Genomic DNA, 25199 nt, shown 5'->3' with positions numbered 1-25199 from the left:
GGCTAGAAAGCCTTTCAGAGAGAGGGCACTGCTTTAGTTCTGCGGGAAAATATCAGGGCTCAGACTCCATGGATGCCTTGGAGACTCCAAGCCATGAATCCAGCGTGGGAACATGCAAGATATGTCTGGTAAAGGGGACACAATCTCTGACCTGGGAACTGCCTAGTTTGTCAGGAAGAACCTGGTCCCAACCTTCCAGGAGCTCTCAGTCTGATGAGGCTCGTGGGGGTCTCATGAGTGCATCATGTGGGGTCTCCATGGGTCTGAGGCCCAATGTGTGTGACACTGTTCCGCAGAGGTGGCATTATCGGAGAACACCCCTTATGTGCTCTGTGTGTGACTCAGCTTGGGCTGGAAGAGCATGTCTTGTGCCCCAGGGCTGCCGAGGGTGAGCAGGACAGCAGGGATTCGGGCTAAAGCTGGGACTATCCGGGAGAGGGGCTACGCCAGTCCATCTGCATTTGTCCCCGACAGAACTCTCACCATGAAGACCCTCCTGCTGTTGGCAGTGACCATGGCCTTTGGTAAGAGCTGAGGGTGATCTCTGAGCACAGAGGGGCAGCCCCGGAGGGCAGGGCCCTATCCCCCAGTTTGCCTTCCCACTGCAGCAGTCCTCCCTCAGGGGGAGGAGGAGGGAAGATATTTGGGAAGAGCGAGAGTAGCAGAGAGAAGCAGAGAGGGAGGACACAGCGCACACTCCATCACCAGGCAATTTTCTGATTTCCTTCCAGGCCCACTGCGGGCCCATGGGGATTTGCTGCATTTGGGGGAAATGATCGCGTTGATGACAGGAAAGGAAGTTGCTTCCAGTTATGCCTTCTACGGTTGCTACTGTGGCTTGGGCGGTGAAGGATCCCCCGTGGATGAGACGGATTGGTGAGGCCACAAAACATCCCCTGCCCTCCTCTCACTCTGGCCCAGGCAGGGCTGGCAGCCGCAAGGACAGTGCTGGTGCCTCATCGGCACAGAGGTCTCCGGACGTCCCAGCTGGAAAAGCAGCCGGCATGCGGTAACCTCTGCTCTAGGCTAGTCCAAAGTCACCGGGTCTCTGCCCAGGGTCCCCAGGGTGAGACCACAGGTACCAGCCACCCTCCCCCAGAGCTGTGGGAACACCGCCCCAATAGTGTGTCTTCCTCCCAGGTGCTGTGCTGACCACGACTGCTGCTACAGCCGTCTGGAGAAACGTGAGTGTGGCACCAAATTTCTGAGCTACAAGTTTACCTATAATGGGAGCGAAATCATCTGTGGTAAGAGCCTTCAGCGTCATCGAGGGTCCCTCACTCGTTTACACAGTGCCGGGGACTGTGCTCGGCACCAGAGATAGAGAACAGAGGGACACTGTCCTGGCCTCAAGAAGCTCTCAGTTGAATGGGAAGTCAGGAAAATGAACGCCCAAGTGGTGAAGACGCCAGTGGGAAGAGAGCAAACCGAGGGGGCCTTGACACAGCCTGAGGCTCCAGGAAGCTTCCTGGAAGGGGTGTCCTGTAGTCTGAGTCATAAAGGCTGTGCAGAGAGTCAGGGGAGGGGGGATGGGCGTTCCCAGGAGGGCACACAGCACAGTCAAAGGCACCAAGGGGTGCCGTATGCCATTGTGCTCTGCCCAGTGAAACGCGAGGGAGAGAAGCAGTGGTGAGCAACGGTGCTGGAGACACAGGCAGGAGCCAGATAGTCAGGGCGTCCGGGTTTTGTCCTAAAGCAATAGGGAGCTATTAAGCAAAGCGGTGGCATGTGCATTTGAGAGGACTCAGTCTGGCTACAGGGTAGATGGGGACATGTGGAAGGAGGCCAGAGAAGGCAACTGCCATGAAGCCGACTAGAGAGAGCCACAGCTTGGCATAGGACAGCAGAGGCCAGGACAGAAGGGTGGAGAAAGAAATCAAGGTGAATATGAGGTAGAATCAGCTGAGCTTGGTGATTGAAGGGATGCGGTGGAGAGAGGGAGCTGTTGGGTGGGAGTGTGACTGTGTGGATGGCCAACTGCCATGCAGACCCCAGAAGCAGGTCATGTGGAGTGTGCCAGGGGCATGTCGAGTTTGGGGGCCTCCACAACACCCGGGGAGAGGCCCAGCAGGCAGCTGGCCGTGCAAACGTGCAGCTCGGGGACGGGAGGGGGACTGGGGCACATCCGGAGGCCAGCAGCAGAGAGCCGGGAGGTGGGTGTGCTCACCCATGTGATATGCAAAGGCCCAGAAAGGAGACAGAGGAGGAGGGGTGGACAGGGAGGAGGAGGACTGAGTGAGAAGGGCAAGGAGTCGGTAGGGAGGAGGTGATTGACAGGAGCAATTGAAGAGTCTGCCATGATGGCACCAACAAGGCTCCTCTGGACTTGGAGGCAGGGAGGCCGTGGGGACCTCCGTGGGAGCCGTCTCCATGGAGTTTTGAGGGCAAAGCCAGATTAGAGTGGGTGGGGGCCAATGGGAAGGGACGTGAGACAGTAGGTGTAGACAACCTCCTGGGGAAAGCCTGGCCCTGGAGGAGAGAGAGGTGGGGAGCACTGGGAGGGTTTGCTCGCTGTGCCCAGACGGCAGACCATGAGTGGGATTGGAGAGAGCACGGGCTCCTGCCCACAGCCTGAATCCTTTAAGGTCAGAAATGACGGCTCCCCGTCACGGTCTCTCCGCAGGGCACGCATCTTCAGCAGGCCTAGGTCACAGGCAGTGAGATTCCCAGCTGACAGAGGTTCAGACAACGGGGACGTGTGACCCTCACATAACTAGAATTCTGGACAGGGCCGTGCAGGCCTGGGGCAGCTTCTCAACCATGTCACCAAGGACCTGGGCTTTTCCCAGCCTTCAGCTGTGCTAAGTGGGCAGTACCTACACCTGTGGTGTCAACACACAGGCTGTCGCTCCGCACCTCCTGGCCTCGCACCGCAAGGAGACTTCCCCTTGCACATCTCTCTTTTTGGAGGGAGGAAGTTGATCCTGCCCGCAAGCCCCCAGCAGATTTTTCCCCAGGTCATTGGCCAGAACAGGTCATGTGCTACCAAGAGACCCACCAATCACAGTGAAGGAAAGAAGGATGAGCCTACCTGGCTAACACCAATCACAATGTGTTCCCAGGCCTGAGGGGCTGGGCTTTGCCACCTGGACACATCGGTTAGCAAGAGGAAGAGCTAATGGCTGTCAGGAAGGCCTTTCAGAGTCTCCCAGTGCTAGGCTGTGTGTGTCCCCATCAGAAGGCAGGCTGGCTTCCCAAGGGCAGGCATTGTGCCTCCCCATCAGTCAGAAATGTCTGGAGTGCAGGGGCTTGTCTCAGACTAGGAGCTTCCGGGGCATGGGGCTGTCTTCTCCCCAGGGTTCGCACAAGAAGCCACAGAATACTAACAACTCCCCCCAATACGATGTTTATTTTCTTGTGATTTCAGAAAACCAGGATGAGTGCAAGAATCAACTGTGTGACTGTGATAAAAATCTTTCCTACTGTTTGGCTAGAAACAAGAAGACCTATAATGACAAGTACCAGCTGTATCCCAACGGCGAGTGCAGCGGGAGCAGCCTCCCTTGCTAAATGCCCTCTTCCCTGGAGGCCTTGCCACCCAATGCTGACCTTCCTTCTCTCACACGCCCCCTCCCTTAGCCGAGTTCCTGGCAATGAACACAGCATCCCTCTCCCAACCTTCTATCCCTACCCAGAATGACACGCCCGAAGCCTAGTCATGTGTAACTGGGCTCCTGTCCTCCGCCTTTCCTGGGCAGCAGGAGATTTCTAGACTTCCACCTCTCTCCTCCAGTGTGACTCCCTGCTTAGCAGTAGCAGCTACACTCCTGGGGTTCTCTTCTAAATAAAGCAATTCTTCAGCAAATCCTGTGTGCTCTGCCCTTTGCGCTGTTGATGTATGAACAAACAAGTATAAGAGGTAGGGGTTGGAAATACAGGCTCTAGAATCAGACTGGCTGTGCAAATACCCCTCCCCCAGCTCCCTAAGCCTCAGTTGGAGATACTGTTGGTGCATGGGCATGTTTGAGAATTGAAATGATGACCAGTGCAAGGCCCTGGGTCTGGCATGTCCACAGCCGCCATTACAAGTGAAACCCAGACATCTCTCTCCCCTTCCCAGGGCAAGAGAAGCTCCCACTGGCCTGTTGGGGAAAACAGGAAAGCTGGTCTGGACCTCTGGGGGAGCTGTAATGCACATCTTCTGCATGGGATGCTCTTCTCCTGTGTTGCCAGTCTCATAGAGAACAAGGTGGGGCAATGCAATGCCGGCCACCAGCAGGCCCCTTGTGGGTTATCCCCTCACCCAGGGCCAGTGTGTGCAACACCTGCAGTCCCTCAGGGCCCTGCAGGGGTCGTGGTGCTTGGAAGGATGTCATGCCTGGTTTCATGCTCTGCTGCAGCGGTCTGGAAATTCTTACCCATCTTTCCACAAGGGTTCTCACAATTTTATTCTGCACTGGGCCACACACGTTATGGAGCTGGTCCTACCCCACGTAGCTGGTTCTGCACTCACCTGAGTGCTATTCCCCTCCTGCCGCCGTCTCAGGTTCTGCTGGGAAATTCCCACCTGGACCAGCTAGAGCCCCACCTGTTTAGTAATCACTGTGAGGGCTGCTGCATGTGGATATCTTCACACAGTCACCCCATGCAGGAGGCACAGGTGGGAGTTGAACTTGCCCTGGGTGGGAGCCCGTGCACAGCCCAGCAAGCTCTGCATTTGCCCAGAGGAGGTGCCTCTCTGTAATTCATCTTCGCAGGAGGAACCCCTTTCTCTAATTCTGCTCACAGATGCTTCATTTGCTGGAGGTCGTCCTGTCTGCGTCCACTCTCACGCATAGCAAGAGAAACGCAAATGAAAATTCCACTGACATGCCATGTTTATCTTTTAAAATGGATAGAAATCCAAAAGCGTGACAACCTGCTCCACTGGCAAGGCTGCATGGGAAAATAGGCACTCTCGTAGCTAGCTGGTGGGAGGGCAAAACGCCCGCGGAGGGCAAATTGGCAATAGCTATCAAAATTATAAATGTATTTATCCTTTGGCTCAGAGACCTCACTTCTTGGAAATTTACCCTATGGATGCACGTGCACACACACGTACACACACACACACACACACACAGAGCAATCTGTGAGCAAGTTCATTCATTGCAGCATTGTTCTAAATTACACTGGGACTAACCCAATCTGTGTTGAGAGGACTAGTTAAATAACTAATGGTGCCAACCCAAAAAGGAATCCAATACATCCCTTCAATGAGGCAAGCTCTCTTTATTCCAGCGTAAAAAGGTTGAGGATATGGTGGCAGGAGAAAAAAGCAAACAGGAGAATCTGTGCGCCACATTTATCTAGGAAAATACATCTGTGGATATGTTTCTGCTAATATTTCCAGAAACACTAAAAGAACATGCAAGAAATTCATAAAAAACGGTTAGCTGTAAAGAACGGGGCTTCTAAGATGAATAAGGGGTTAAAACACAAGAGTGGGGCTGGGAATAAATCAGGCTGGCACAGATGGGTGAAGAGGAAGATCTCTGGATGTGTAACTTTTTATGTTGATTTGAGTTTTTAACCCTATGAATGTATATCCTATTCAAAAGAAAATTAGCACCCTCAAACACACACAAACATTGCTGTCTCTAAGATAAATACTAATTCTTGGAGACAATGCAGTCGAACCCATGGATTGGCAAACTATGTCCTGAAGGACAAATCTATTCACTGACTATTTTTGTTTGGCGTGGAAGGTAAGGATGGTTTTTACATTTTTAAATGGTTGAAAAAAAAATAAGAAGAAGAATTTCTGAGGCATGAAGAGGATATAAAAATCATATTTTAGTGACAATCAGTAAAATTTTCTTGTAACACAACCACGCTCTTTGGGCTGTGTGTTCTCTACGCTGGCATTCATGCTACGACAACAAAATTGAATCATTGCAGCAGAGAGCCTGTGGCCTTTTTCAGAAAGAGTTTGCCAATCCCCCGTCTAATCCAGTGCTTCTCAAATTATTTGTAGTGATGAACCCATTTATTCTTTATTTTTTCCAAATATGTCCCAGGCAAATCAATACTTTGTTAAATAAAAGATGTACAAAATACAAATGCAATTTTTTTATTGGATTCAGTAAACATAACAGTGCTCTGTCAAATTCAATTTTCCAAACACTTGGTCTCTGCGTGTCCTTCTCCATGGCTGGGAAATAGTCCACAGACTGGCGCTGCCCTGTGAACCTCGCCTGGGGAAGCACTGATCAAATTCATGGTGAGGAAAGACAAATGACCTTGATGATTTTAGAATTAGCAATATGTTTTTGTCCTTTAACATAGAGCAAGTATCATTGATTACTATGTAGGTAGTGGAAACTTATTACTTCTCAGCGACTGATTTTTAGCTTCTAAAGAGAGGTGCTGACAAGCCCCTCAAAAGAAAGCCTTTGTTGAATGTTTGCTGGGGGCTTTTCTTTTCTTCTGTTTGGGCTCGAGGAAGGGAAAGGAATGAAGTCATTCATAAGCTCTATGACATCTCTCCCTCCAGTAAAGATTTTGCATTTTTAACTGACTATTCATCTAAGAATATTTTCAATGTGAGTCTTTGTGTGCAAAATTTTGAAGCCCTTCTCTTCCTGGAAGCATTTTTTTTTTACAACTTCACACTGAATAATAATGTGGAAAGATATTGTATCCCTAGGTTCAATGTGAATCTTTTTAATATCTTAGAAATATTCCCCCATTTCTTCTTACAGACAATAGCACTAATGAGAAGTCTGATGTGAATCTTAGGCCTCCTGTTTGGTTGATTATCTGTTCTTTCCCTCTGGAAGTCTTTAGAATTTTCCTCTTTGTCTTTGGTGTTCTTAACTTGCACTACAGTGTGTCTGGTTAACGGTTTTTCTTTATCTGTCCTATTTGTACTCTGAGGTCATTTCATCTCTATTTAATTATAGGAATTTTATATTTATTATTCCTTTGAATATTTCCTTTCTTCCATTTTTCCTTTCTAATTTTGGGACTTCTACTATCTGGAAGTTGGTTCATCTATACTCCACATCACTTAAATTTTCTTTTCTATTTTCTCTTTGTTCTTTCCCCTGGGAAGATTTCTCAATCTAAGTGAAAGGACGGCCTTGCCAGCCAAATAACAAAAAAATTATCTAGTTTCTCAGTAAGGGCTAAGATCAATCATATGAGCTCTCTAGCTAACAGGCACCCTGCAGAGTTCTATTTTCACAACATCTGAAAAGAGCTGAGCAGACAGAAAGGAAATGTAAGTTCTTCTCTTTTACATTTAGCAGACCTATTTGCTTTAATATCTGTGTATAATTTGAAAGCACATACAGAAAGTCATGCAAACACTAAATGTTTTGCAAGAAACCATATATCTAAATAAACATGTGAAGGGTGAATTGATAGTGGAGATGGAGGATTAAGGACTAAAGTGAATAAAATAAAACAAAACTGGTATTGTGAACAAAGCAGTAACAGTGTGCTATGAAGTGAAACCGTGGTGCACATGGGTTAAGAATTGATCAATTATAAACGCACTCATCCTTTCACTCAGCAACCCTGCTTGTGGAAATGTGCCCTACCAAGGCGTGGTACGTGAGCGGTGTGGAAGAGAGAATGAGAATTCAAACCCAGAGCTGTCTCAGTCTAAAGTCTGGTCTTTCTACCCCAAGTGTCAGCTGACACACCAGCCAGTGATGCCACTGGGTCCTAGACTACACCCTCAGCTGGAATGAAATATTCATTTCTCAATTATTGCCATTGCTTGGCTATAGTAATAATGATTGTAGATAATCTAAAAATCATTTTCATTGCACATCTGTCTTCCGTTTTAGGACGGAGATAACTGGCACATCCTGCCTGGTAACTAGAGGAATGAAGTCACCTTCCTATCTGGTGGCAGAGAGATGAGAGTGAACTTGTCTACACAGGATTCCATGGGAGACTAATCAAGTGAGTGAATGGGTGAAGGGTAGACTATAGAAACCAAACCTGCTTCTCCTTTAGCCCCAGGCCTGGCCTGGGGTACAGTAAGATGCTGAGGTTCAAGAGACAGGTGAGGCTGAGAGAATTTAACAGGCTGATTCCATATCTTTGCTACTGTGAATAGTGCTGCAATAAACACATGAGTGCAGATAGCTTTTTGATATAATGATTTCTGTTCCTTTGGGTGGGTAATACACCATGGAGTACTAATCAGCCTTAAAAAAACAATGGAATCATGTCTTTTGCAGCAACATGGATGGAACTGGAGGCCATTATCTTAAGTGAAAGAACTCAGAAACAGAAAGTCAAATATTGCATATGCTCACTTACAAGTGGAAGCAAAATAATGTGTGCATATGGTCACGGAGAGTGGAATAATGGACACTGGAGACTCCAAAGGACAGGAGGGTGGCAGGGTGGTGTGGGATGAGAAATTAATGGGCACTACATATACTGAATGGGTGAGGGTTACACAAAAAGCCCAGACTCCACCACTAAGCAAGATATCCATGTAACAAAACTGCACCTGTATCCCTAAACTTATGAAAATAATTTTTAGAAAAAGAATCTGATAGGCCCATAAACTGTGGCCCCTTGAGCCGCCAAGATCTTCCCATGCCCGTCCACTGTGCCAGCTCCCACCCCACTGCCCGGGCCCTCTGCCACCCTGGGGCAGCAGCACACCCTCGCCTCATACTGTGAGGGGAGCACACGTCCGACAGGGTCACACAGTCCCCCCGAGATCCAGTGCAGACCGCCTGCAGGACTTAACTCCAGAAGGTGAGTGAAGTAGCTGCAGCCCTTGCTGCTACAGCTGCTCCCCATCTTAGGACATTCGCCATGCCGTCTTCCCGCCTATTTCAGATGTCCCCCCCATCGGCCAGCACGAGAGCTTATTTCCTGCTCCTGTGGCAACCGTCATCTTCACTCAACAAGATTAACCTGGACAAGCGACCTGCACTGGTCCCAGATGTGGCTTAGGGTCATTTGGGCAAGAAATTCCAGAATCGCAGACACCCGGATTATGGTCTAGAAGTCACATTCTGAGGGTGCTGGGTGTTAAGACTTCAACATATGCATTTTGGAGGGGACACAATTCAGTCCATAATACGAGGAAAACACTATGCCAGTTATTTTCACCTTTGACTAGTTTTGCCTATTTTAGAACTTTCTATAAATTGAATCATATTAAACATATGGTGTGGACTCTCATGTCTGGCTTCTTCCCTTCAGTCAAATAGCGATGAGACCCATTCACATTCTTGTGTATGGCAGACACTGCCCTTGGCCTGGGGCATCCCAATCCCCAGGGAAGGGGTCCTGGCTCCCAGGTCTAAGGATGGCGCCGCTGCTTGTCTTGGCTCAAGAATGGAATTCTGGAGAAAGGCTAAGTCTTTAGAAAAAGTAGCCTTTTTTCCAGTCATTTTCCACAATCACATCTTTAGTTTGATTTCCAACTCTTTTATCTAGCCAGTGAAGCGCTGAGGCTTTTCATGGTCTCTGACGACCTTGACAATCAAATCCAGATCATCTGAGCTTCCCACATTCAGATCAAACCCAGCCCAGGAGGCTTTTCAAGGGCACAGATACTGACGAACCCCATCCCTGTGGGGAATAAATCACATCAACCGCTTTTTGCAGCATGGAGGGGATGAAAGAACCAGCTGGCTGACCAAGGGACGGTCCCACTCTTCGCCTGCCTCGGGACCGGGCAGTAACTTTCATCCTAATGAGAGCGTGGTGGAGAAAGGCACTCAGAAGCCAGGCTATGTCAGCTCAATGTCAGCAGCAAAAGCGTGTCTCGACTGCTCCCTCTCACTGGACACTGACTTTATGGCAGGTCCAGGGTCAAGCACTTTAAATGTATTTTCTCGTGCAATCCTCTTAGCAATCCTATGAGGTAGATAACATCGCTATTTCTGTTTTCCATTCATTCATTCCACAGGACACCTATTGAACATGTGCAACATTTCAGGCACAGAACCAAGGACTAAGGATACAGCAAAGCCAGACAGGCAAGGTCCCTGCCTCCTCTTGGCACTGACAGGCCACTAGGAGGAGACAGATGCAGCCAGTAAACAAATTTCAAGAGAAAAATAGATACTGATAAGTAATATAAACAGAACAAAAACAGTGGAATAGGAGAGGGCAAGGGGAAGGCAGGGCATGTGTTTTACACAGAGTAATCACGAAAGGAGCTACAGAGGTAGGAAAAGGCACCGAAAGCAAGATCACACCTGATATGAACAAGTCAGCCCCAAGATGATCATGGACAAAATCAGTCCAGGCAGAAGGAACAGCTAAGGTAGGGATACAGAAACAGGTCTAAGCTCGGCATATCTGAGGACAGAAAGAAGGAAAACGTGGTGCAGAACAGAGACCCTCATGGCCCAGCTCAGAGCTTTATCCCCGGGGACCCTAAATCATCTGTCTTAGACAGAGTAGCCTCCTCCAGCCAGCCCCCATGTCCCACTTCTGCCCCTTCACAATGGAACTTCCTCAGAAAAGGGGGATAAAAACTGCTTTCCCTGCCTCTACTTCCTCATTCCTGACTCACAGAAATCTCACTCCGTCCAGGAAATCTGCACACACACACCCGGGTTTCTACTGGCCTCCGGGTCTCTAACTCCAGGTCTCCTCTCCGTCATTACCCCACTGGGCCATGCTGCTACTTCTTACACTGTTAGTCACCTCCGGCTTCTTGACACCCTCTGCCTGTTGACTTCCATCCCACTTTCCTGATTGTTCCTTCTCTGCTCCTTTCTGGGCCTTTAAACGTCATCCTGTGGGTACTTTCTTTCAGTTCTCAGCAGATGGTTCTCCAATCCAGGTCCCCAGCCCTGCTGCTCCCCCAAGCAGCAGGTGCATTCGCCAGCAGGTGCCCCACTGGACATCTCCCCTGGGGGCCCCACAAGCTGCTGACAGTCGCCCTGTGCCAACCTCATCCTGCTCCCTGTCCCCATCTACGGTTTCATCCCACAGTCCTGGGCTCAGCTGGAGGTGCCCCCATCCCCCAATCTCTGCCCAACTGCCCGAGCCAAAAACACACTCGTCACCTTAACAGCTGCTCTCCTTGTCCGCCACATCCAGGGACAAGTGCCTCTGCTTCCACCTGCTGACCACCCATCAGCACCCCCTTCCATTCCCGCCATCGTCACCCAAGCGCTGCCCACTTTATCTCTCCCGGGGTTTTCACGTCAGCATCTCACTCATCTTTCCACTCCCCACCAGCATCCTCCACCACTGTCAGGTCGCCCCTTGCCTAGATCCCTTCAGAGACCCCCCAGCATGCCAAAGGATGAGAGCCAAGCCTCTTTCTGCCACCTCCAAGATCTATGCCTTGGTCCGCTTTCCCATATACTCATCACTCTGGCTGAGAGGACGTTCCTTCCAACCTCCTTGCTTTTGCTGGTGCCTCTGCCTGGAAATCTCACCCCTCTGGAAAATCCTCTGCCTCTCCTAGGATGCTACTGCTCATCCTGGGGGAGTCTCCTCCTCCACGAAGCCTTCCTGGATGTCCCCAGAAGGGTGTGGAGATCCTTCTCTCTTCTCCACGGCCTTGTGTGCTTTCCCGTATGCACTCAGCACTTCCTTATTATTTATTTGTGGGTGGGCCTAGAACCCAACACTAGACTGGGTTTCTCAAGGACACGGCTGTGTCTAATTTACATCTCTCCACCTGGTAGTCAGCAAAAGAACAAGAATATAGCAGGGGCTGGGCCCAGGTTTGGCTGTCATCCTTGGGGTGCTGGGGAGCCTCTGGAGGGATTTAAGCAAGGGATGACCTGTCGGGAGGTGGAGGATGCTGGTGGCGGGGAGGGGGAGAAGAGATTGAGAAGCTGATGTGAAAGCCCAGGGGAGAGAGAAAGTGGGCAGATCACATGATGGGGTTGAGTGGACTGTCTCTACCGCACATGACAGAGCTCGGATTGGAGCTGAAGGCTCATTTCAGGATTTGGGGCTGGCCCCCACTTGCTTCCAAGCGCCACAGCAACAGTCATGTCAGAAACGGCACTTGTGCCAGGAGCCCCAGCAGTCCTGTTTCCCTGGGGAGCTCTCCCCCCGCAACACTCCCACCGCCAGCGCTAGTCCTTTGGGAATGGTCTAGACCAGCACAGCCCTGTAGAACTTCTTGTGACAATGGGCGCATTCTACAGCTGCGCTGTGCAGTATGATCACCACTAGCCACGGGTGGCTTTCAAACACTTGAAATGTGTGACCATTGTGACTACTGAACTGAATTTTAAGTTTTACTTAATTTTAATTAATTTAAACATAAAGAGCCACCTGTGGCTGGTGGATTTGGATGGCGGGGTGAGGGGAATGTGGAGAGACGGGAATGGGGGGAGGGAGCGTGGGCCTCTATCCCAGCAGCAGCTGTCTTGGCCCCTTGAGTGTGGGGAGGAGGCAGCAGGAAGCAATGCCAGGTGGAGACAGACCCGGGCTCTGTTCTGGGTCCTTCAGCCTGTCGTGGCCTAAGGCAGCCTGAGTTTGCTGTCATTTGCAACTGTCCTAACACAGACAGGTTTACCCTCTCAAAATGGTGGGGAGCCCACCACTCCCCAGGGGTCCCTCTCTCCTGCCTCCACCACAGAAAGAGAGAGCTTTGTCCTCTCGGACTGTGCTTTGGGGACTGTGGCCTTTTTGCTGTAGTGTCTTTGTGTCTCTCAACCCCACATACTCTCACTTCACAAAATCTGGGCAGTGTGGTAGAGTAAGTGGACTTCTCAAATCCCACCTCCTCCACCTCCCCGCTGTGCCACCCAGAGCAAGTTACGTAACTTCTCTGAGCCTCGGGTTTCTCACCTGGAAGGGACAACACCTGACGGGCTTGTGAGAATAACGTGCAGTGCGCCCCTTCCCCGGTAGGGGGCGCTAGAGCAGAGGGCCCGAGCGGGGTTGGCCGACAGGGACGGACTCCGGGGCCGCAGTCTCTTCCCCTCTCACGCTCGGCCCTGGCGAGAGGATAACCCCAGATGTAGGTTAGCCCGTGAGAGGACATCGGTAGTAGCATGAGAGACGGGTTTGTCGCACAGAAGGCCACCCTGAGGCTCCCACTGCTGAGCTCCCAACGGGCGCCACCTGGGACGCGAGGTGCGTGCGATGCGCTGACCCGCCACCGCCACCAGGGGCCGCGCAGGACCGGACTCAGGTGGGAGCGCAAGGAGGGAGGAGGACTGAGAGGAGGGACCCGCGAGAACTCCGGGAACTGCCGAGTGGAACCCAGACATGCCCAAATCCAGGCACCCCCCGACATGAGACAGGAGCTCTCTGGCGTGGCACCCACACGGGGAGCACGAGGGGCTGGGCTGGGCGAGGGTCCCGCCTGGCCCCCAGCAAGTTGGAAGGTCCTCCCAGCCAGACAGGAACAGCGCGGGCGGGTGGGGTGACAGCAGGGGAGCCGCGGGGAGCAGGGAGGGTTTCAGAATGGATGCTTCGGCCAGGTAGGGGCTCCGCTTTGTGGTCGGAATTGATGAGGAAGAATGATCCCCCCCACACACACACCCCTACCCAGGCAGGTCCCTGCGTGGGGTTTCAGGGGCAGCAGGGGGCTTGTGAAGAGCGCTGCGCCCCCCTGCAGCAGGCAGCAGCGAGGGGTGTTTGCAAGAGGCTGGAGGAAAGAGGAAACATCCAGGAATAGGATATGGCAGAGCCGCTCACAGGACCTCAACCAGCGCGAGACCAGGCTGCAGCCACACAGCGGTTCACATCCCAGCACGAGAAAAGCACAAGCAGCACGGCCTGCACTGGGCACCCCAGCTTCGAACAGCTTGGGACTCGAGGGCAAGAAAAGCCTGCCTTTTTAGGGGTTGAACACCCTTGGGAGAAGATATTATTAATACAGTGATGGAGACTGGTAGGCTGAATATCCCAAAGACCTCGGGGTCCTCGTTCCTGGAAGCTGTGAATGTAACCTTATGTAGCAAAAGGGACTTTGCAGGTATGATCAAGTTAAGGAATTTGGGATGGGGAGGTTACCCTGGATCATCTGGGTGGGCCCTAAATGTAATCACAAACTGTCCTTTATTATAAGAGGGAGGCAAAGGGAGATTTGCCACAGAAGTACGATGCCAGGCTGCTGGCTTTGCAGGAGGAAGGGGCCCCTAGCCAAGGAAGGGGGCCCTGCGAGAAGTGCAGCCCCTGTCTACACCTTGATTTGCACACAGTGAAACTGATTCGTGGACTTCTGACCGCTAGAGGTGTACAAGAATAAATGTGTGTTATTTTAAGCTACCGAGTTGGCAATAACTTGTTTTGCAGGCCTAGGCAACTAAGAGACTGGCACACAAAGCTGGATTGTGGAGGACCAGGAAGGAGATGGGAGATGTCCGCACTTAACTGGCAGCTGGCACGAGAGCCGGCCTCGGGCAGGGAGAGGCTGAAGGAAGTGGAAGTGGGTTTCTGGCTTCCCAGTGCAGGGGCTGGGGCCAGCCCAGGGGGGCAGTGGCCAGGGAGGCCAGCCGAGAGCCTGAGGATCTCACTCCCACATGCTGGAGAGGCGAGGTCCTCAGCAACCTTAATGATGTGGGAGTTGATTTGAGTGGAAAAAGAGAAAACCAAGGTAATCAAGAATCAGAACCAGGAAAGTAAACAGGATGGCACATGGTGGTGGGACATTTGCAACCAAGTCCATATGCAAATGGGCAAGGCAGGAGGGACGGACGGAGGAAACACCAACACCGTGAGCCGTGCCTTACCTGTGCTCAGTGGAGCAGGGGCTGACTCCTAATGGCTTAGTGCCTGGGGACGGTCACTCAGAATAGTGTGCTGGAGGTAAAGCAGTTGACACCTGGGGAGGTTCCTTGACCCAGCTCTCAGCTGAGGACTTTGGAAATACTACACCTGTGACTGGTGGAGAAGTGGCCAATCACCTTGTCACTGTACCAAGTTCAACTATACACTGAGCCAGAACTCCCCCAAAGTTAGGGCTGGTGAATGACACTGGGTGCCCACCCCAAGGGTTGCCTTCTCCCACGACACAGCCAGGCTCATTCATCCTCCACTAACTGCTCCAACAATTTCCCCCGGGGCCAAGGGAGAAAGATCCAGAACCAGATGAGCTGGGATACTCCGAACCAGGCCAGAGAGGACCCCCACGGGCCCCTCACTCAGGGACTAGGAGGTGGGGGCAGATGGATGCGCACTGTCTGGGGGCTGGGGAGGCAACCCCTGCGGGTGGGAACCCAGTGACATCTTTGAGGGACTTAAGGCACCTGCTCAGTAGGTCTGGGAACCAGCAAGCCCCCTCCCTCCGACTTTCATCTGAGCCCATGTCCGAGACCAGAATGAGGACAGTGGCAACCAGGGGAGGAGCCAAGCAGGGGACAGGGCTGGTGTTCAGTGGAACACAGTTTAATTCATAACCCCTGAGTGTGAGATGTTGTGTTTTCATTATTATGTTTTCAATAGTCCGCAGTATTAAAAAGTCCTCATTTATATGAGTCATTTAGAAGAGTTACTTTTCCAAGTGGTTGGGGGTTTCCTTTTTCTTTTGTTAGTATTTACTGTTTTTTATTGTGTTGTAGACCGAGTCTGTACTATCTCTATTTTTCTTTTTAATTGACTGATGATTTCTTTGAGACCTAATATATGGTCAGTTTTTGTGTCCACCCCACACGGGCATGACTACAAGGACTGGCCTCTATCTCCAGGGCACAGAATTAGACCTATTAGATCCCGGCAGTGAATAAACATGTATTGAGCACCTACTGTGTTCCAGCACTGCTCTTCCAGGTTTGCATCAGATAAAAAGCCTCCCTGGCCGGGCGAGGTGGCTCACGCCTGTAATCCTAGCACTCTGGGAGGCCGAGGTGGGCGGATCGTTTGAGCTCAGGAGTTCGAGACCAGCCTGAGCAAGAGCGAGACCCCACCTCTACTAAAAAAAAATAGAAAGAAATTATATGGACAGCTAAAAATATATATAGAAAAAATTAGCCGGGCATGGTGGCGCATGCCTGTAGTCCCAGCTACTCGGGAGGCTGAGACAGGAGGATCGCTTGAGCTCAGGAGTTTGAGGTTGCTGTGAGCTAGGCTGACGCCACGGCACTCACTCTAGCCTGGGCAACAGAGTGAGACTCTGTCTCAAAAAAAAAAAAAAAAGCCTCCCTGCCCTGGATGATAGGGAAGGTAGGGGGTGAGGGGAAGACAGACAATGAACAATAAACGTAACAAATAAATAAATTATATAGTATGTTACACGGTAATAAATGCTCTGGGGAAAATTCAAAGTACAGCAGGTTAACGGGAACGGGGTGGGGGGAACGGTTGTAGTTGCAGACAGGGTGGTCATGGTGTGCCTTATTGAAAAAGTGACATTTGAACTAAGAATTGGAGGACGAGAGGGTGTCAGCCACACAGACATGTGGGGCAAGAGCCTGCCAGGCAGCGGGGACAACCATGGCTGAGAGCCCAACGCGGGGGTGTGCCTGGCATGCCTGAGGACCAGCCAGGAGGGCAGCGTCCTGGAGGGTATCAGACAATGTGCCCGTCATTTGCATATGAATCCTCTCCCACTATCAAATTCTCAGTAACAAAGTCAAGTCTGAAAATTACCCTAATCATTCATTCTAACATGCCTATTTCCTCCTCATTTTAACAACTCTGTAACCTGGATGCATCTTAAAATCAATGTCATCTTACAGTTGTCTGACAGGTAGCATTCGTGACCTAGTTTTGCAAAAACCTTCCACTGACACTTCAGATAAGATAAAGAAAGAACCAGCAGGAAAATAAATAAATAAATAAATGATTAAATAAATAATAAATAATTTTTTAAAAAGAACCAGCATCAAAGCATAGTAGATTAAAGGACAAATGGGTATATCAATCACCTTGCAAACTAAAATCCAAGGGATTATGATCCAAAATTTATTCTCCCCAATTTCTTATGGTCTCAGTCTCAGCTAGGATTCCAGATGCCTGATCTTCAAGATCTCATTTTACCTTGTTTGTTTCTGTCCCCCAATATCTCAACCTTTCTCCTAAGGCAGTGGCTCTCCAACTTGAGTGAGCATCAAAATTACCTAGAGCGCTTGTATAAAATAATTCCAGGGCCTTGCCTCTAGAGTGTCTGATCCAACAGGCTGGGATGGAGCCTGAGAATTTGCATTTCTAACAAGTTCCCAGGTGACGCCGATACTACTGGTAAGGGACCACATTTTGAGAACCACTATATTAAGGAAATCTCTTTTCCTATCTTCTTTTATTTTGTTTTTCTTTGTCCACTGCTCCTGTTTAGAATATTAAAAAACAAAAACGGCCCGGGCACAGTGGCTCATGCCTATAATCCCAGCACTTTGGGAGGCCAAGACAGGAGGATCACTTGAGGCCAGGAGCTTGAGACCAGCCTGGGCAACACAGCAAGACCCTGTCTCTATCAAAATAAATAAAAACATAGCCAGGCATGTTGGCACATACCTGTAGTCCCAGCTACTTGGCTGGCTGAGGCAGGAGGATCACTTGGGCCCAGGAGTTTGAGTTTGCAGTTAGCTATGATTGTGCCACTGCACTCCAGCCTGGGATACAGAGCAAGACTTTGTCTCAAAACAAACAAACAAAAAACTGAGTCACACTTCTCAAATAATTCTGGTTCCATTTTAAATTTCCTATGCACTCTTGATCCCTAGAGACAGAGTACTGTACTACAAAATGCAGCACACTTTAATTGCCTTCTTAACCCTCAAGTCAACAACAATTTAACTGTATCATTTCTCTACTTCAATATGGATAGATGGCATGTTATATTTCCAACAAGAGTGCCCATTCCCTTTTTATTTTGTATGTGTCATAAAATCTACCATCCTTGCATGGGTGAATCCAATAGTTAGCCATGGCCTGAGTTCTGTAATTAAGAAATCCAGAGTCAATTTGAGAATTCAAGTGGAATTGACCACATGCAGACATGCCATCTAAATTCAAGGCTGATCCCGCCATAACGGAGTTTTTCAACCTCACCACTATTGACATTTTGGGCTGGATAATTCTTTGTTGTGGGGGCTGGCCTGAGCATTGTGGGATGTTTAGCAACATTCCTGGCCTGCACTCCCTGGATGCCAGCAGTATCCTCTCAGTTGTGACAAATAAATTGCCAGTGTCCCCTGGGGATCAAAATCACCCCCAGTTGAGCACACCACCCTATAATTTAGTCTCTTGAATCTGAAGCCACTCAAAACAATGGAAATGGAATAGAAAATTTGGGCAGTTCCTCCCTGCCAACTACATAGCCCTTTAATGCCAGAAGTTAAACCCCAGTGTTCTGGAACACTGCTCCTCAAAATTCAACGTGCCTGAAAATCACCCAGGGAATCTTGCTAAAGTGCAGGTCCTGATTCGGAAGGTCTGCAATGGGACCTACCTTGTACTCAAAGCATGGTTCACATCTTGGTCCCCAACCCAGACCAAAGGAATCAGAATCTGCATTTTAACAAAACCTCATTAAAGTTGGAGGAGCACAGCCCTGCATAAGCACACTGAAATTTAGCTCAAGCTAAAGTCCTGACCTGGAGACCTGGCTGAAGCAATACAGGAATGCAGCAAACCATTGTCATGCCCCCAGTGTCTACAGGACTTGCATACAGGAAGCCTCTCTTTCCCCCCATAATAAATCCTTGCCTCAGCTGTGCATGCTGCCTGAAGCTCCCATGGCCCTCTGGCCTCTGCTAAAGACCCCAGCTATTCCCTGAACATGTGCAAAGGTCAGCTCCTTGTCGTTCAAGGTCAAGTTACAATAGCCTGCACACTAAGACCTGCATGGCCCATGCCTTTGCTAGGCCTTGGTGCTCGAATTTTGCTAAGTCCCTGCCGTGATCCTGCCTGTGTCTGCTGAGATTGTCACTTGCAACCCCACCTGTATGGAAACAGCAGCTCGCCTCCAATGTCACTTGCATTTTGCTTCCCTAGTTTTACTCCTCATTTATTTTTTTAAGTTCCTAGCTAACACATCAGATTTGGCGTTTGGAAACGGGGTCATTAGATAACACCTCTTTTCCCTGCCCCTATTTTTGACCAATTAAAAGACAAAAGAGTCAGTCAGGTAGAGATCAAATTATTTCTGACTTTTAAAAATATTGATTAAGGCTAAATTGGAGGATGTAGCTTATGACAATGGAAATAATGAACTTCCTAATTCCACAGCCCAGAATTAAATGACTAACCTACCTAGTTATGGGCAGTGCTCAACAAAGGGGCAGAGCCTTTACAGCTAGGCTGGCCACCCAGCCAGAAGCAGACCAGAGCACGTGCCCTCAGCAGGCAGGCAACAATCAAAGAGGAAGGAGAGAGAAGGGCCGAACTGGACGTGCCCAGTTTCTTTTCCCAAACTTGTCGATCAGGTGAGAATCTCCCAGGCAGGAATGAGGGCATGGGTGGAGGGAGATCACAGTGTTACACAATGGATGTTCTACTCACTGGGTGGAAATATCAGGATCAGAACATAAATGTTCCCTCATAAAAATGCCCATCCTTTTCTCTTTTGTTGTTTGTTTGTTTTATGAGATGAGGTCTCACTGTATCACCCAGGCTGGACTTGAACTCCTGGGCTCAAGCAATCCTCCCGAGTAGCTGGGATTATAGGTTGCACCACCATGCCTGGCTAGAATGCCCATCCTTTTCTGTAACATGAAGCAATCGACTTAGCAGAGTTTGTTTACCCCTCCAATGTTTGAAAAACATTGTCTCCCGTGAAACCAGAAGGGCCAGGTGCCTTTTCATTAAAAATATTCAGCAATTTTTCTTCTGTCTTCTGTTAACATATTTAGGATCATGTTCTCTATGTCTTTGATGTGAGCTTCCTCTACTTCCTTGGTGGTCATCCATTTGTACTTCACTATCAGGTTAAATAGTAAATTTCTGAAAAATGAGCACAGCTAGTTCCTAGCCATGGGGCATTGCTTTCCACTGTATCTTTCTCCATTAGAGAGTATCTTTGTCTCACTTAGTGCTTTTTTCTGAGGATTTTTAACCAATAGTGTAAGCCCTCCATGTCTCATATTTGTAAAATCTCAAAAGCCCTTTATCCATCATATAATACCTTTCTGTTGATAGGTTTTCATTTTATCTGTGCTCTTGTAAGCATCAGATTGTTAGATTTTCCTTTTAGTGAAATCAGTAACATATACCTCCCCTTATTTAAGGGAAGATGATTTATTTTCAAAGTCATAACATGCACCTGGGCCATATTGCACTGCTGTGTAAATTTATCTTGTGTCTCATATGCCCATAACCACTTCTCATTGAGTTTAATTCTTAGTGTATTTTATTTTTGTTTTTCATTCAGGTGGCTTTTGGAATGAATGTCAAATTCTTTCTCTTGTTAACCCAGATCTAGAAGAACATCATATCTCACTTGTCTAATTTTTTTTTAATTTCAAAACATTTTAACACAAATACTAAAGAATTTTCTCTCCACCTCTCCTATATCTCTCATCAGTGTCCACTGTGTGTTAAAGTTATTTTTTTGCCTACTGATCTCCTCTCCAGGCCAACAAACTCGTAGGATAGGCCCCATATCTGATTCGTTTTTGTACTTGGACAAAAGCTTATATATTAATATAACAGATGTTCAATAAATATTTATTTAATGAATGATTACAACTGTTTTTACTATGTTGGTTGGTCCGTTTTATTAACGCATATAAATTAAGCAATCCTCAGTTTCTTTCTAGGTGTGCCATAGACCTAGTCCTGTGGATTAGCCAACTGTGATAGAACCCTTCCCACCTGTTGGAACTCCTGCAGATCTTATGCCATGTTGTCTGATTTGCCGATTGACTTTTTCCTTATATAGTTCGCTGCTAGCCTTTTGTTAAGGTTTCAAGTCACTTATCTCATTAGTTTTCATCTGTCCCTGGGTCACTTTGTTCCATTATCTCAACAGCTAAGGACTTGATTAACAAATTATTTCAGAGCTTGATCTGAAAGTGTTCTGTGTCTGTCAGAGTATAACAGGGAGACCCTGGGTAGGGAAAGACTTTGTTTTTACCTTGGTGAGGAAAACTGAGAAGGAGATGGGCCTGAGCGTGGCTGCTAACATCTCACAGGTGGTGTCATTTAACACTTGAGTAGCATAGACTTGGGAAACCTGATGGTGATGATGATGATGATGATGGTGGTGGTGATAAGGATGATGGTGAGGAGGAAGAGGAGTCATAAATATGAATTTATTTATGACACTCAAGTACAAGAAATATTGCATTGCTTTAACTTTCCAGATCAAATCAGTTTGACTTACCTAATCCATATTGGTGGGCAATTTAAATCATGTTTTAGGGAATAATCACATCCTCCTCCATTGAAGTTGTACAGGAGTCCTGAGGACTTGTCTAGCCCAGAATATTTGGGAAAGAGTGTGCGTACACCATGGTTGCCTTTTCTGGTGGCCACTTAGCGTGTTTGAAATAGTGGGGCAATACCCTCTCCAGGCCATGGTTGGGCTCAGGAATCTTTGCTCATGTTCCCAAAGCTCAGCACCCAGAGTTCAGCCTCACCTGCACACACGTCCTGGGCGCACTCCCATCCAGGGGTCTCCTGAGTAGAAGGAAGACCAGATTCCTTCCACCTGGGGAAACTGCCTGGAGTAGTCTGGGTCCTCTTCAGCTTCTGGTCTAGAGTTATACACCCAGTGAAAATATGATGCAGCCAAGATGTTTTTGGATGTGAAAGGACTTAGAAGTTTGTCTCGTTTTCATAGAAAACTACCTGAGGATGCAGTCCAACAACACAAGAAGATAAACTAAGATGAAGACATGAAGTACAAAAACCATTGGATCCAACCCACAAAGATAATAAAAAGGAAGTCCCAGAATGAATGGCAGCTGTGCCTGATGGAAATCTGATGTCAGTTTCAGCCTCTCCTCTGAATTTAGGGGGGAACATCCTGACAGAGCACAGCCTGCTGGAGCCTAAAGAACTCCACTGAAGAGGAGGTCCCGTATGTTCCTGTAATTGACCTCAAATAAAAAAGGACTCCAGTGAGTTGCCTGCCCATTTCATTTCTGGGAACTCTGCCATGGGTCAGCCCATGCTCTGGGATCTGATTAACTCCGCCACAGTGACCGCTGCCATTCTATCCCCTGGCCATTGTTGTCTCCTGGCCGTGCCAACCCGGGCGTCCCTCAACATTATTGAAAGAATCTCAGCTGCAGCCCTGCCCACTATCATCCTTGGCTAAGAAAGAAAAGCCCAGAAAAAGCTTTTTTAAAGTTATTATGCTCCCCTCACCAACCTGGTTCTCAAAGTGAGGGTGACAGGAGAGGAATCTGGGTGCTCTCAGAGGGCTAGTGAAGCATGGGTAGGAGGGCAGGGTGCCCAGGACAAACACAGCCAGGAGTTCATGTCTCCTAAACGTTGTTTCATTCCTCCCTTCGGGTTAAGACAGCAGAGTCTAGCTTCTCATGTCATGTGACGTGACCCAGCATTTGCATTCACCAACCTACGCAACATTAGACCCACAGGGGCAGCCCGAATTAGCCCACGGAATTGCAGAATCTTGGTCCAGGGAACCCACAGTCATAAATTCAACCTGCCCCCAAATTGTATCCTTGGTTGAGGAGGATCAATATCTACTCCTGCAATTTCTCCCCAGATTTTTGATAATATAGATCAGCAAATTCCTTCAATTCTTTCTGGAATAACCCTTCTGTTTTTTATTCTGGATATCCTCAGCTTGAGCCGGCTGTTTATTCACACCTGCATTTGTTCATCAAGTTCTTAAGTCCCTACTCTGTGCCAGGCACTGGTCTAGGCACTGGGGATAGGACAGTGAACCAAAGTCCCTTCCCTCGGGGAACTCACATTCTATTAGGGGATAACAGAAGAAATAAACAAAGAAATGTTATACAGAATATGTTGGGTGGTGCCAGGGACGATAAGTATCTCCCTCTCTAATTAACCTAATACAGGCCAGGTGTACTCACACCTGTAATCCCAGCACTCTGGGAGGCCGAGGCAAGAGGATCACTTGAGCCCAGGAGTTTGAGACCAGCTTGGCCGAGAGCGAGACCCCGTCTCTACAAAAAAATTGAAAAACCAGCTAGGTGTGGCAGTGCATGCCTGTAGTCCCAGCTATTCGGGAGGCTGAGGCAGGAGGATCACTTGAGCCCAGGAGCCTGAGGTTGCTGTGAGCCATGATGACGGCACTGCACTCTAGCCAGGGCGACAAAGCAAGACCCTGTCTCAAAAAAAAAAAACAAAAACAAAAAAACACCTAATGCTATCAAAGCAACGAGCCCATCATGAGGCCACCTGATTGTTGTATGTCAGCAACCACCCAGTCCTCCAAGCTTTGCCCTTGGTAAGCAGGTGACTGCCTAGCAACTGTGGGTACCACGGGCAGCTGGTGTGCCAAATTACAGCCCCATCTCACCCAGTAACCTACCCCAGATTCCCTATTTCTCTCAGGGCCTATTGCCTGCAACTCTCATCCTGGTACCAATGTCCTTATCAGTTAAAGTTCTCTGGTTGCAAGCTACAGCAACTTATTCTGGCTAGCCAAAGCCAAAAAGAAAGGAAGCCGAATGACTCATGACATAGAAGGAAGAGCCATCCACCAGGCCTTGGGAAGGACAGAATCCAGGCAGTTGCAGGGGCATGACCTCATGGATAGTTTCTTGAGGACCCTGAGGACAGAACGCCTCTGCTCCAGCTACCTTAGGCTAGTGCATCACCCTGCTGAAGACACAGAGTCCCAGGAGAGAGTCTGATTGGCTGGTTTGGATCATGTGCCTACCTTTGAGGTGGGGCCTCATTGTGATTGGCAGTTCTAACAGGACCATATAGACTAAGAGAGGGATTTTCCCCAAAGGAAAAGTAGGGTGTGATGAGGTCAAAGGAAAGGAGAAGGGATGCTGGGCAGAGAAAAGCAACGACTTCTGAGCTCATGGGCCTCCGTAGCCACGTTCCTACTGCATTTCTCTCCTTGACCATCAGCTGAACCTTGTTCATCCTTTAAGGGCCAGCTCAGGTGACAGCTCCCGTCTGCAGTTCTCCTAGAGGGCCCTCCTGGGGGAATTAATTGTCCCCTCCTCTGTGCTTTCTACCACAGCTCTGCTGCAGATGCTCACACGCTCGCTTCTCTGTGCCCACTGGGGTCAGCACATAGTCTTTTCAGCTTGTCAGCCGGCACAGCACTGGAACTGTAAATAATAAATAAATTTCTACCCGTTTTGAGCATCTCCAGGCATCACTGGGGCGCTTGCTGCTGCCCCGGCAGTCTCTCTCTGACTTCTGGCAGCTTCCTTATTGGTGTTGTAAGATTTTCTGGGAGCACCTGAGCTTGTTTGCTCTGTTTGTGAGAGGTGCTCATTGTGTTGCATCTTATTTTGCTGGTTTTTCTTCTTATGGCTGTCGTTTCTGTTGGTTTAAGGGATTTCAACTGTTTGTTTTGTGTCCTGGCTGACAGGAAGACATGTGAGCCACGTGATGCTGACCTCCAGGATATCACTGATGAATCTTTCAACAATTTATAACAGCAAAATTCATATGACTAACACTCTGGGGCTTAGAGCAAATATCTTCAGAATTGCCCAAACACAGCTGAGGTTCTTCTGGATTTCTCTCTAGGAGTAGTTTCAGCTCCACAATTTTATTGAATTGGCTTGGATTTGGTTTTTCTCCCCAGCTTCACAACAGTGGGTCCTTCTCTCCACCCGATCTCCAATTTAATAGGCATTTCTGGATTTACTATAGCTGGTTCTAGAAATGCCCTTGTTTCTGGAAACACAGTGGTGAAAGGGGTATGCTCTGATTGTTTCTGCAGGATCCATTGCCCTCTTAACACCTTCCCACAGAACTTCAGATTTTGTTTAGAGAGCCACCCCTTCCATGTTGTAAAGTGTCAACATGAAAGAACCCAAACTCTGCAAAATAATTTAAAGAGGTTTATTCTGAGCCGAATATGTGTGACCAAGGCCTGGAGAGCCACACCCAAGAAGCCTTGACCAAGTGGTCTAGCTGTGATTGGGTTACAGTTTGGTTTTATACATTTCAGGGAGACAAGAATTACACATAAAGTCATAAATCCATACATGGAAGGCATACATTGGTATGGCCCAAAAAGGCAGGACATCTCGAAACGGGTAATATAGGTTATAGGTGGGTTTAAAGATTCTTTGATTTTTAATTGGCTAAAGAAATGAAGTTTTGTCTAAAGGCTTGGAATGTTTTAAGATACTGGATTATTACTGGAAAGAATCCAGCAGCCCAGTCAGGGACTACATTTCCCAGTGTCCTTTGCATGTGAGTGATCATGTGATTGGTTCTCACCAGTGGAATGT

General features: G+C 48.6%; 1 protein-coding gene across 1 annotated transcript; it reads left to right on the top strand.

Moving 5' to 3' along the window:
* Positions 1 to 484: 484 nt before the first annotated feature.
* LOC138390251 (phospholipase A2, membrane associated-like) lies at positions 485 to 3510 on the top strand. The gene is made up of 4 exons (XM_069479152.1): positions 485 to 524; positions 732 to 876; positions 1141 to 1247; positions 3368 to 3510. The coding sequence occupies exons 1-4, from the start codon at positions 485 to 487 to the stop codon at positions 3508 to 3510; spliced, it is 435 nt and encodes a 144-aa protein (XP_069335253.1).
* The last annotated feature ends 21689 nt before the right edge of the window (positions 3511 to 25199 follow it).

This window comes from Eulemur rufifrons, chromosome 8, assembly GCF_041146395.1.
Source record: "Eulemur rufifrons isolate Redbay chromosome 8, OSU_ERuf_1, whole genome shotgun sequence".
NCBI classification, from domain to species: Eukaryota; Metazoa; Chordata; class Mammalia; order Primates; family Lemuridae; genus Eulemur; species Eulemur rufifrons.
This window is presented reverse-complemented; position numbering and strand designations above follow the sequence as displayed.

Coding starts and splice junctions, on each gene's coding strand:
- LOC138390251 (XM_069479152.1), top strand. CDS start 485: ATGAAGACCCTCCTGCTGTTGGCAGTGACCATGGCCTTTG. Junction 877..1,140: donor CCCGTGGATGAGACGGATTG/GTGAGGCCACAA, acceptor TCTTCCTCCCAG/GTGCTGTGCTGACCACGACT. Junction 1,248..3,367: donor TGGGAGCGAAATCATCTGTG/GTAAGAGCCTTC, acceptor TTGTGATTTCAG/AAAACCAGGATGAGTGCAAG.